Below are 13,557 nucleotides of genomic sequence, written 5' to 3' on the forward strand. Positions count from 1 at the left end.
GCTTCTCAACCAGAACTTCCGTAAGGAATACAAACGGATTATCATGGCCATGTGGATGCCTGGTCTGTTCTTCCAGGAGGCGTCACAGGGGGGTACAGAGGGCATGAGGAGCAAGCCCTCGCCCAGACTGGGACTCAATAACAACGATCACGTCAAAGGAGAGGCATTGTGACGTTGACGCCAAGGTTCCCTACTCCTTTCCCATGTGTTTTGTTTATTTTTTCAGTCGTGGAGCCATTTCTCTATATATCTCACTGACTGCACAGTTGTGCTGTTACCAAAGCCTCAATGAACTCTCGGAATGGTGCGGATTAAAGAGAGAGGGCGAGACATACACAAGAAAAGAGAGAGGTGTTGACTGATGATAACTGACTCTGTTATTCACAATTCAAAGAGTGCCATTCATGAAGCATACCGTATACACTACATTACCAAAGTATGTGGACACCTGCTCATCAAACATCTCAATCCAAAATCATGGGCATTAATAGAGATTTGGTCTCACCTTTGCTGCTATAACAGCCTCCACTCTGATGGGAAAGCTTTCCACTAGATGTTAGCACATTGCTGCGGGGACTTGCTTCCATTCAGCAACAAGAGCATTAGTTAGGTCGGGCACTGATGTCGGGCGATTAGACCTGGTTCACAGTCGGAGTTCCAATTAATCCCCAACATGTTTGATGGGGTTGAGGTGAAAACCAGTCCCAGATCATTATTGTTCCTCCACCAAAGTTTACAGTTGGCACTATGCATTGGAGCAGGTAGTGCTCTCCTGACATCTAACAAACCCAGATTCCTCCGTTGGACTGCCAGATGGTGAAGAGTAATTCATCACTCCAGCGAACTCGTTTCCACTGAGTCCAATGTCGGCAAGCTTTACACCACTCCAGCCGGTGCTTGGCATTACGGATTGGTAATCTTATGCTTGTGTGCTGCTGCTTGGCCATGGATGAACAGTTATTGTGCTGACGTTGCTTCCAGAGGCAAGTTGGAACTGGGTAGTGAGTGTTGCAACCGAGGACAGGCGATTGTTCCACACTACGCTCTTCAGCACTCGGTAGTCCCGTTCTGTGAGCTTGCCTATCACTTTGTGGCTGAGCCGTTGTTGCTCCTAGATGTTTTCACTAAAACAGCACTAACAGTTGACCGGGGAAGCTCAAGCAAGGCAGAAATTTGACTTGTTGGAAAGTTTGGCATCCTATGATGGTGCCACGTTTAAAGTCACTAAGCTCTTCAGTAAAGCCATTCTACTGCCAATGTTTGTCTTTGGAGATTGCATTGCTGTGTGCTCGATTTTATTTGCCTGTCAGCCGAATCCACTGATTTGAAGGGGTGTCCACATACATTATATATACAAAAGTATGTTTTAACTTATTATGTATCATACTCTTATGTACACCTCAGGCTGTCTGCCTGTTCTCTGCTGCTGTAACAATATGCATTTTAAAGTGGAAGCTCCAAAATTATTATTACATTTTTTTTACACCATTACATCCATTGCATTTTTATATAGGACAGTGTATTTAAAGACACGTGTTATCTTCACAGTTTCCTCTGTAAGAAAGTTATTTATCACACTTTTTAATTGATTTTCTATATCTATATATTGTTATAATTATGACAATCATTATGACCAGCGTACATTAGCGTAGATCACAATTTGTAAAAATCCTTTTGGTTGTAAATAACAAATAAGTGATGGATCATGCCAACGTTAGGAGCTCACAAGGTCCTACTACTAACGAGGCAATTGGATTGTCAAAAGGTGCCTGATTTTATGCTCATGATCTCAAACAGGAGATTTGCCAAAAACAACCCCTTTATGATTTAACCCAGTTAGTATGGGTTAACTCATTAGGGTTACAGTCAGCATATAGCATTAGGCTTAGAGTTACACAAGGATATAAGACTGAGTAGTCAACTACATTAGATACGTCAGCAGATTTGGTCATTTCTGTTGACACAGGAATGGGGAGCTATGATGCCCCATGGCAGTGTCCTGAAAAACCCTTGCTGGTACATTATAAGCACAACGAAGTTGTTTTAACTCGGATGACATTGTACTTATGCTGTTTACAGGTTTAAACTGTACTCTTAGTAATGCATGAAGAGTTATTCTATGCATTTTACACTTCATGTCATTACCTTAGAACACTACAGAAAACCAATTTACTCAATACCAGGGGCGCAACCTTCACTGGGGACGGGGGAGACATGACCTCCTAAATTCTGAAATTGCATTTTTGGCCCCCCCAGTTTTATCATTCCACTGTGATAATAAATGCTGCACAGGTTTGCTTTAGGAACATGCGGACGCCTCAAGAGTGGTCGGTTAAGCTGTTTTATGGTTTTCACCCGGCTGGATTTAGGACTGCACAGACAGCACAGAGTGTGCAGACAGGCTGTGTGAACAGAGGCATCTGCTGTCTGTGTTGTGTTTTTTTCTCAGAGTTGTAAAAGCAAACAGAGCAGAAACTGGCTACTCTTTAGTTGACTGATCTAGCTGGCAAGGTAACTGCTGTTTGACAGAAAACAAGTATTTACTCCCAGTGCTGAGCTAGTAGTGTAACTGACATGTTACTTTAGCTAATGTTACTTTAGCTAATGTTTCATCCTATCTTGACTGAAGTGAATGAACCACTAGCGGCTAGTTAGCTAGCTGGTAACTACCACAGCCAGTTCAGCTCTAGATAGCTCTAGTTAGCTAGCTGGTAACTACCACAGCCAGTTCAGCTCTAGATAGCTCTAGTTAGCTAGCTGGTAACTACCACAGCCAGTTCAGCTCTAGATAGCTCTAGTTAGCTAGCTGGTAACTACCACAGCCAGTTCAGCTCTAGATAGCTCTAGTTAGCTAGCTGGTAACTACCACAGCCAGTTCAGCTCTAGATAGCTCTAGTTAGCTAGCTGGTAACTACCACAGCCAGTTCAGCTCTAGATAGCTCTAGTTAGCTATCTGTCAGGTAGCAGTTGTGTGTATGGAAATGTTTTCAAATCACATTTTATTTGTCACATACATGGTTAGCAGATGTTAATGCGAGTGTAGAGAAATGCTTGTGCTTCTAATTCCGACAATGCAGTAATAACCAACAAGTAATCTAGCTAACAATTCCAAAACTACTACCTTATAGACACAAGTGTAAGGGGATAAAGAATATGTACATAAAGATATATGAATGAGTGATGGTACAGAGCGGCATAGGCAAGATACAGTAGATGGTATTGAGTACAGTATATACATATGAGATGAGTATGTAAACAAAGTGGCATAGTTAAAGTGGCTAGTGATACAAGTATTACATAAAGATGCAGTAGATTATATAGAGTACAGTTTATACGTAGATGAATAATGTAGGGTATGTAAACATTATATTAGGTAGAATTGTTTAAAGTGGCTAGTGATATATTTGACATAATTTCCCATTATTAAAGTGGCTGGAGTTGAGTCAGTGTGTTGGCAGCAGCCACTCAATGTTAGTGGTGGCTGTTTAACAGTCTGATGGCCTTGAGATAGAAGCTGTTTTTCAGTCTCTCTGTCCCTGCTTTGATGCACCTGTACTGACCTCGCCTTCTGGATGATAGCGGGGTGAACAGGCAGTGGCTCGGGTGGTTGTTGTCCTTGATGATCTTTATGGCCTTCCTGTGACATCGGGTGGTGTAGGTGTCCTGGAGGGCAGGTAGTTTGCCCCTGGTGATGCGTTGTGCAGGAGAGCCTTACGGTTGTGGGCGGAGCAGTTGCCATACCATGCGGTGATACAGCCCGACAAGATGCTCTCGATTGGGCATCTGTAGAAGTTTGTGAGTGCTTTTGGTGACAAGCCGGATTGCTTCAGCCTCCTGAGGTTGAAGAGGTGCTGCTGCGCCTTCTTCACGATGCTGTCTGTGTGGGTGGACCAATTCAGTTTGTCTGTGATGTGTACGCCGAGGAACTTAAAACTTACTACCCTCTCCACTACTGTTCCATCGATGTGGATAGGGGGGTGTTCCCTCTGCTGTTTCCTGAAGTCCACAATCATCTCCTTAGTTTTTTTGACGTTGAGTGTGAGGTTATTTTCCTGACACCACACTCCGGGGGCCCTCACCTCCTCCCTGTAGGCCATCTCGTCATTGTTGGTAATCAAGCCTACCACTGTTGTGTCGTCCGCAAACTTGATGATTGAGTTGGAGGCGTGCGTGGCCACGCAGTCGTGGGTGAACAGGGAGTACAGGAGAGGGCTCAGAATGCACCCTTGTGGGGCCCCAGTGTTGAGGATCAGCGGGGTGGAGATGTTGTTGCCTACCCTCACCGCCTGGGGGCGGCCCGTCAGGAAGTCCAGTACCCAGTTGCACAGGGCGGGGTCGAGACCCAGGGCCTCGAGCTTGATGACGAGCTTGGAGGGCACTATGGTGTTAAATGCCGAGCTGTAGTCGATGAACAGCATTCTCACATCGGTATTCCTCTTGTCCAGATGGGTTAGGGCAGTGTGCAGTGTGGTTGAGATTGATGATCGTTTGTAGCCTTTGTTTGTCCCGTTTCAACAGAAGTAAATTTGATAATGTACCATTGTACCATTAGCTAGAGCTAGCCAAAAGTTGGCTAAGATTAGCTAGCTAGCTCACTAACTTAACCTATTATTTTTGCCTCAATCACACCATCCTTGAATCAAACGATGAAACCAGCGGCCAAACGACTGAAGACTAGGGCTGTCCATGACCCCCAAAAATATGGGTTGAGAGTCATCCTGTTCTTTCGCCAATCGATTGGTCAAAATGTTCAAAATTATTTTTACATGTATAGATATAGACACACACCCAATGTTTGAATAAAACCAATTACGTATGCACTGAGCTTGTCTGATTCTTTAAGCAGACTGTTTGATTAAATAATTAAGACACACATCTGACTCAAGAAATAGCCTGATGGTCACACTGTTTAAAAAGATGACAGCGAGTGTCTGTGAGACTGGTGCACATTGTCTTGCTCTTCTCCCTGCTGTAGCGAAAAGGCACCAAAGCACAGCAAGTGTTTATTGCACTGTCCATGCTGAGGCTGAAACATAATTTCATCCATTTAGTTTCTTACTTTTTCGGACTGGAAAGATCTGTTACCAAAGTCCCTAATTTGTTTAGGGCAATCATTCCCTATTCCCTCAACCCTTGTGCTATTTATGTGAAACATGTAAGCATCGCATGCATCTGACCAATAGGGTTATAAATTGGTTCTAACAAACGCCGAACACAGTAACACGTGACAGCAAAATGGATGTGGAGAACTTGAAAAAGAAACTGGAAACGTGCAAATGTTTACCAGTTGCTCAGGAAGGAAAGGCGAAATCTGACCAGTTTAAGACATTTTACTTGTGGAAACTACTGGAGATAAAAGTAAAAGTGGGTGTAGTATTATGTGTGCCAAACTGTTGCTGTTAGATTCTAATATAATACTCCCACACTACCGGTGCCACCAGGCAGAAGGCGGGGAGTATGGGAGTGGGATCCATGGGCCGCTCCTCTGTGTCATACAGCCGGGACAATACGTCTGCCTTCACGTTTTGGGAGCCTGGTCTGAGGAAAGGGTAAACACAAAACGGGTGAAAAACATGACCCACCTTGCTTGGCGAGGGTTCTGTCTCCTCGCTGCCCGGATGTACTACAGATGGTGGTCGGTCCAGATGAGAAAAGGGTGTCTAGCCCCCTCAAGCCAATGTTTCCTCACCTTCAAGGTCTTGACAACAGTGAACAGCTCCCGGTCCCCCACGTCATAGTTTCACTCCGCCGGGCTGAGCTTCTTCGAGAAGAAGGCACAGGGGCGGAGCTTCGGTGGCGTACCCGAGCGCTGAAAGAGCTCAGCTCCTATCCCAGCCTCGGACGCATCCATCTCCACTATGAACGCCAAATAGGGATCCGGATGGGCCAGCACGGAAGCAGAGGGAAACAGAGCCCTCAGGTGACTAAAAGCCCTGTCCGCCTCATCTGACCACTGCAAGCGTACCGGGCCCCTCTTCAGTAGTGAGGTAATGGGAGCCGCTACCTGACCAAAACCCCGGATAATCCTCCGGTAGTAGTAGTCCCTAAGAACCGCGGCACCTCTTTTACTGTGGTGGGATGGTGGGAGTTGGCCAATCCACCCCCAGGAAGGAGATGGACTGTTGAGAGAACAGGCATTTCTCATCCTTGACTGACAGGTCATGCTCCAACAGGCAACCAAGCACCCTGCAAACCAGGGACACATGCTTGGAGCATGTAGCGGAGTATATCAAAATGTCATCAATAAACACCACTAGACCCTGCCCGTGCAGGTCCCTGGAAATCTCTAAGTCTATAAACGCTTGGAAGACTGATGGCGCATTCATCAACCCGTACGTCATGACGAGGTACTCATAGTGCCCTGAGGTGGTACTGAAAGCCGTCTTACACTCGTCTCCCTCCTGGATATGCACCAGGTTGTAAGTGCTCCTGAGATCTAGTTTGGTGAAGAAGCGCCCCGTGCATTGACTCAATCGCTGTGGCTATGAGCGGTAGCGGTTAACTATACCTCACAGTGGTCTGATTTAGACCCCGATAGTCAATACATGGGAGCAGACCCCCTCACAAAAAGGAAACTCGAGGAGGCGCGTGAAGAGGACCGAATGTACCCCTGATGCAGGGATTCAGAAACATATGTTTCCATAGCCTCCGTCTCCGCCTGTGAGAGGGGATACACGTGACTCCTGGGGAGAGCAGTGTCTACCAGGAAATTTAAGTCACCTTCTTTTTGGAGAAGGTGAGAACCAAATCGGCATGTTCAGGGGGAATGCGCACGGTGGAGACCTGGTCTGGACTCTCCACCGTAGTAGCACCAACTGAAACCCCTAAACACCTAACTGAGCAACCTCGCGACCACCCTGTGAGAGTCCTCTGTGGCCAAGAAACAGTGGGGTTATGACAAGCAAACCAGGGTAGGCCTAGCACCATGGGAAATGCAGGAGAGTCAATAAGGAAGAGACTAATTCTCATCCTTGTGACCCCCCTGCGTCACCATACCCAAAGGAGCGGTGACCTCCCTAATGAACCCTGACCCTAATGGTCGACTATCTAAGGTGTGAACGGTGAAGGGCACAGCCACAGGAACAATGGGGATCCTTAAACTATGGGCTAACACTCTATCAATACAATTCCCAGCCGCGCCTGAATCGACGAGCGCCTTTTGCTGGTAATGGGGGGTAAACTCAGGGAAAGTGACATACACAAACATATGTGCAACAGAGGGCTCTGGGTGAGAATGGTGCCGGCTCACCTGAGGTAACGCTAGAGCGCCCTGCCTGTTGACTTGGTCCCCAGAGGAACCAACCCGGCACCAACCAGCAGTGTGACCTCTGCGACCACAGATGGTACACGAGCTGGAACCCCATCCGGTCTCCCTGCGCACTGACTCTTCCAGCTCCATGGGTATCGGAGAGGAGGTGCGGGAGGATGGAACCAACAGACCCCGATCTGAACGTCCGTGTGTAACCAGCAGGTTGTCCAGCCGGATGGACAGGTCCACCAGCTGGTCGAATGTAAGGATGGTGTCTCTGCAGGCCAACTCCCGACGGACGTCCTTGCGCAGACTGCAGTGATAATGGTCAATCAGGGCCCTGTCGTTCCATCCCGTGCCGGTAGCCAGGGTCTTAAACTCCAGGGTGCTCCTCCTCTCCTTTTTTTACTCGATTTTTTTATTTAACCAGGAAGGGCTCATTGAGATTAAAATCTCTTTTTCAAGAGCGCCCTGGCCAAGATAGGCAGCACCAAGTCATTACAAAAAATACAACGTGAAAAACTATCGTACATGTAATCTAGTAAAAACCATTGAATTCACAAGAGTATAAAACAGCAAATTAAAAACATTGACAGGTCAGGGAATCGACCTCAAAAATCTTCATCAGTGATTTAAAAACACCAATCGGGACACGTTTTTCCAGTTTAAAAGGATTTTGTAAGGTGTTCCAAGACTATGGCGCAAGAGTACATAAAAGCCCTTTTACCAAATTCAGTTCAGACATTTGGAACAGTTAGCAGGATAAAGTCCAGCGAACGAAGAGAGTACCCACCATATTTCTGAACAATAAAAATGCCCAAATAAAAAGGTAGTAAACCCAAAATGGCTTTGTAAATAAAAGTATACCAGTGACTTAGCCTACGAGTGACTAGAGAAGACCAGCCAACCCTGGTATAAAAAGTGCAGTGGTGCGTAAGGGTTCTCAAAGTGCCATGGTAGAGAGTGTTAATTGATCTCAAACACTGAGCGGAAGCATTCATATATAAAATATCCCCATAGGTAAGTAAAGGCATAAATGTAGCTGATACTAGCCTCCTTGCTTCAAAAGAAAAACAGGCCTTATTCCTGAAATAAAATCCCCAATTTCATCTTCAATTTTTTTGTAAGTTGTTGAATATGCAATTTAAAAGAGAGGCCGTCATCAATTAAAATTCAAAGATATTTATGAGGTTACAACATCAATCACCTTGCCCTGACAGGTAGTAATAGGTGAAAGGTCAGAGGTCTATTTCTTGCATTAGAAAACACCATTAGTTTAGTTTTGTCAGTACTGAGGATAAGCTTCAATTGATAAACTCTTGCCTCAGTGGTCGAAAACTGCCTGGGCGGGTGGTCGAAATGGAGGGTGAACTCCTCAAATTGGTCCAATGCTGCATCACCCTCTCTCCACACGGCATTGGCCCACTCCAGGGCCCGGGGTACCTGCTCCTGCTGACTCCATAGTTCTGGTCGGTATTTCTGTAGTGAGGTGCGTACTGGCGGCAGAGAAGTCAGGCACAGGAGAGCAAAAACTGATTTACAACAGTGTCGTTTAATATCCATAAACCACCGTCAACAAAACAATAAATGGGTCAAACAAAATCCGGTACCGACCAGTATACAGTGCATGAGCACTACAAGAAAGGGAAGGGAAGGCCAGTCAGCGTTGGCGCAGAGGTTATCTTTTGCAGATACAACACTTTATTATCTCTGTGCAGCAATGAGTGGAAAAACAAGAAGCTTCAAAGATTGAAACTATTTCAATGCAGTCTGACAAACCTCTGAAGTTGATTTCCAAACTGTATCACGGGTTGATAGAGGCTTTTCCCGATGACACAAAACATATAAAACAAGAATGTGAAGACCTGGGAGACACTACTGATGATGATGAATGCATACAGATATGTTGAATAATCAGTCATGTTCTTTTAATCTGAGACATAAAGGACTGCAGTTTAAGACCATCCATAGAATGTTATATATGCCAAGGAAACTGAATATCACGCACTCAGAAATATAATTATTCTGCTCAAGGTGTAAAGCACAAAAAGGGACATATTTGCATATGTTATGGTCTTGTGAAGGCTGGCTGAATTCTGGCAAAGAGTATGTTATTTCAGCTCAGCATTTCTACAGATTCTCCCTTCTCCCTGTTTGGAAATGTTGATACTGGAGATTGTTGTCCGAAGAACATTTATAGCGGCTAAGAAATGCATTGCCTTTAATTAGAAGGTTGGTTATCCTCCCACAATGGATGGAATAAATGTTATATAAAACTAGATTTGATTTATTACCAGATTAAGGGTATACTGTGCAACTTTCAAAAAGTCTGGATGCCTTATATGGAATACTGTATGACAAAAGGAGTCTGTATTGAAAACATGCCCAAATCAGGGGAGATATTTATTTAGGCAATCCCTAGCTTCTGGGCTGCTCAGTCTTGGCCCTTGGGGTCTACTGTACTGTTGGTTGTCCCTCTGGCCCTGCTCTGACACACCTGAAACCAATAATGAATGTTTCACTAAGATCCTACAGCTGAGTGGGGTCTGTTGGGTTGGGGCACTGCAGGGCCATGGACCCCTAGGAGCAGGGAGGGGTGACCCAGCTTTATTGTGTGCAGGTAAAAAGAGCTCTATAGTACTTTTAAACCTATGATATGGATTATATGGATGGTGTACTGTTTCTGTGTGTTAATATGTAGGTGTATGTGTGTTTTTATTTAACTTGTGTTTTCCAAACCTTTCCCTTGAGACATAAAAACAAGAACAAAAAGATGGGAAGAAGTTGTGCTGGGCAGAGAGTTGAGTTATTGACTAGACTGGTAGGGGTCTGGTGTGCAGGCAGCTCGGGCTGCCTGGGCGGTCCGGCTGAAATTTGATAGAGGATCAATATATAAATCAATAATAAAGACAATCAAAAGTCTTTGTACTTTATTTGTAAGAGTTGTTAGGCTATTGGCTGAAGGTGCAACACAATATGTATTATTGAATTATCATTGATCTAGTTCAGTCTTGTCAATAACTTAAACATATTTAATAATGATCTCTTACCTAGCTTGATGACTGTGGGCCTTTTTGCTTACTTTTTGTTGTTCTAAATAGAGACGGCAACAAGAGGGGTCATATTAGATTGTGTAGAATTGCATGAAATAAGCTTTAGATGCCCCCAAAAGTGGGAGGACCCCCAGACCCAGTGCCAAGTTATGTCCTCCCCATGCAAAGTTGCGCCCCTGCTAAATACTTTATCTATGTGAATAATGACAATACTGTTTTTATGAAGAAGTTAATCTTAGTACAAATCAGTTGAATTAATTCAGGCCATAATGACGCTGAATACCGTTGTGATACTGTGTTCCATGATGACGCTGAATACCAATGTTGTGATACTGTGTTCCATAATGATGCTGAATACCGTTGTTGTGATACTGTGTTCCATGATGATGCAGAATGCGCATGATAAACTTTGATGCTTTGTATATTTTTTTGGTTTGCTTGTTCTTTTTGCTTTGCTTTAGTTTTGAAGAGACAAGGATCTCTATTCAATCCGTATCGCAGAAGTTCAGCATTGCAGTGTGATTGAAAATTGAAAGGCAATGTTCCCGCGTTAGCATTCACAGTATTCACTGCATATGTCGGCTCAATCGTAAATTACTTTTACATTGATATCATGCAATCTGATTTATGAACTGATACACAAAATGACTCTGGATTCAAAACAATTTTTAAATTTAAATTATTATACAAAATTCTTGCAACTAATAGAATGTTTTATATATGGGGGATACAACCATCCCAGCTCTGCAGATTCTGCTGCAAAGAGACAGAATCATTAGATCATTTGTTTTGGTACTGTCTATATGTAGCTTGTTTTTGGTCGCAGGTTCAGGAATAGCTGAAGAATTGCAACATATACCTGGAACTAACTCTGCAAATAGCACTGCTGGGTGATTTGAAATGGCATAGTCAATCGATCAATAATATAATAATACTCTTAGCAAAAAATGTTATCTTTAATTTACAATCTGTAGAAACTATGAGAATATAAAGATTCAGAACTTTTGTGAAACATCACAGCACAGTTGAAAAATGTGGTGTTCAGAGATAGATGGAAGGGTTGAGTGGAGCTGAAGTGTGGGACTTAAAATACCAAGATAACTCATGTAAAATATACTGTGTCCGTAAAATGTATATAGGTTCAAAACCTTTGTGAAACAGCACAATTGAAAAATATAGAAATCAATACTGGATGATTTTCAGAGATGGATGGGAGGGGTTGAGGGTAGCTGAAAGATGGGACTAAAAACAAACTAAAGATAACTATTGTAAAATATACTGTGTCAGTAAAATGTATATAGAATGTATAAGCTGGAAGTAGAAGCCTAAGTGTTGTTGTCCATTAGTTTACTCCATTTAGGGGTGGTTAGGGTTAGGGGATGGGGTGGTTAGGGTTAGGGGAGGGGGAGGGGGTGGTTAGGGTTAGGGGAGGGGTGGTTAGGGGATGGGGTGGTTAGGGTTAGGGGATGGGGTGGTAGGGTTAGGGGATGGGGTGGTTAGGGTTAGGGGATGGGGTGGTTAGGGTTAGGGGATGGGGTGGTTAGGGTTAGGGGATGGGGTGGTTAGGGTTAGGGGATGGGGTGGTTAGGTTAGGGTTAGGGGAGGGGTGGTTAGGGTTAGGGAGGGGTGGTTAGGGTTAGGGGATGGGGTGGTTAGGGTTAGGGAGGGGGTGGTTAGGGTTTAGGGTTAGGGGATGGGGTGGTTAGGGTTAGGGGGGGATGGGGTGGTTAGGGTTAGGGGATGGGGTGGTTAGGGTTAGGGGATGGGGTGGTTAGGGTTAGGGGATGGGGTGGTTAGGGTTAGGGTTAGGGTTAGGGGATGGGGTGGTTAGGGTTAGGGTTAGGGGATGGGGTGGTTAGGGTTAGGGGATGGGGTGGTTAGGGTTAGGGGATGGGGTGGTTAGGGTTAGGGGATGGGATGGTTAGGGATGGGATGGTTAGGGGATGGGATGGTTAGGGGATGGTTAGGGGATGGTTAGGGGATGGGGTGGTTAGGGTTAGGGTTAGGGTTAGGGGATGGGGTGGTTAGGGTTAGGGATGGGGTGGTTAGGGTTAGGGGATGGGGTGGTTAGGGTTAGGGGATGGGGTTAGGGTTAGGGGATGGGGTGGTTAGGGTTAGGGGATGGGGTGGTTAGGGTTAGGGGATGGGGTGGTTAGGGTTAGGGAGGGGTGGTTAGGGTTAGGGGATGGGGTGGTTAGGGTTAGGGGATGGGGTGGTTAGGGTTAGGGGATGGGGTGGTTAGGGGATTAGGGTTAGGGATGGGGTGGTTAGGGGTAGGGTTAGGGTTAGGGGATGGGGTGGTTAGGGTTAGGGGATGGGGTGGTTAGGGTTAGGATTAGGGGATGGGGTGGTTAGGGTTAGGGGATGGGGTGGTTAGGGTTAGGGGATGGGATGGTTAGGGGATGGGATGGTTAGGGGATGGTTAGGGGATGGGGTGGTTAGGGTTAGGGTTAGGGGATGGGGTGGTTAGGGTTAGGGGATGGGGTGGTTAGGGTTAGGGGATGGGGTGGTTAGGGTTAGGGGATGGGGTGGTTAGGGTTAGGGGATGGGATGGTTAGGGTTAGGGGTAGTTAGGGGATGGGGTGGTTAGGGTTAGGGTTAGGGGTGGTTAGGGTTAGGGGATGGGGTGGTTAGGGTTAGGGGATGGGGTGGTTAGGGTTAGGGGATGGGGTGGTTAGGGTTAGGGTTAGGGGATGGGGTGGTTAGGGTTAGGGGATGGGGTGGTTAGGGTTAGGGGATGGGATGGTTAGGGGATGGGATGGTTAGGGTTAGGGTTAGGGTTAGGGGATGGGGTGGTTAGGGTTAGGGGATGGGGTGGTTAGGGTTAGGGATGGGGTGGTTAGGGTTAGGGGGGATGGGGTGGTTATTAGGGGATGGGGTGGTTAGGGTTAGGGGGTAGTTAGGGTGGGATGGTTAGGGTTAGGGTTAGGGGTAGTTAGGGGATGGGGTGGTTAGGGTTAGGGTTAGGGGTGGTTAGGGGGGGATGGGGTGGTTAGGGTTAGGGGATGGGGTGGTTAGGGTTAGGGGTAGTTAGGGATGGGATGGTTAGGGTTAGGGTTAGGGGGTAGTTAGGGGATGGGGTGGTTAGGGTTAGGGTTAGGGGGTGGTTAGGGTTAGGGGGTAGTTAGGGGATGGTTAGGGTTAGGGTTAGGGGGTGGTTAGGGGGTAGTTAGGGGATGGGATGGTTAGGGTTAGGGTTAGGGGGTAGTTAGGGGATGGGGTGGTTAGGGTTAGGGTTAGGGGGTGGTTAGGGTT

At 45.9% G+C, this 13,557-nt stretch overlaps 1 protein-coding gene across 1 annotated transcript in view; it reads left to right on the plus strand.

The window, feature by feature from the left end:
- Positions 1-411, plus strand: part of LOC124005676 (melatonin receptor type 1B-B-like) — a 137,843-nt gene extending 137,432 nt beyond the window's left edge. The window contains 1 exon segment of the mRNA XM_046315123.1: positions 3-411. Within this exon segment, the coding sequence (XP_046171079.1) occupies positions 3-172 (170 nt within the window). The 3' untranslated portion in view covers positions 173-411.
- Positions 412-13,557: the final 13,146 nt, after the last annotated feature.

The sequence above is a fragment of the Oncorhynchus gorbuscha genome, linkage group LG19 (genome assembly GCF_021184085.1).
Source record: "Oncorhynchus gorbuscha isolate QuinsamMale2020 ecotype Even-year linkage group LG19, OgorEven_v1.0, whole genome shotgun sequence".
Classification (NCBI taxonomy): domain Eukaryota; kingdom Metazoa; phylum Chordata; class Actinopteri; order Salmoniformes; family Salmonidae; genus Oncorhynchus; species Oncorhynchus gorbuscha.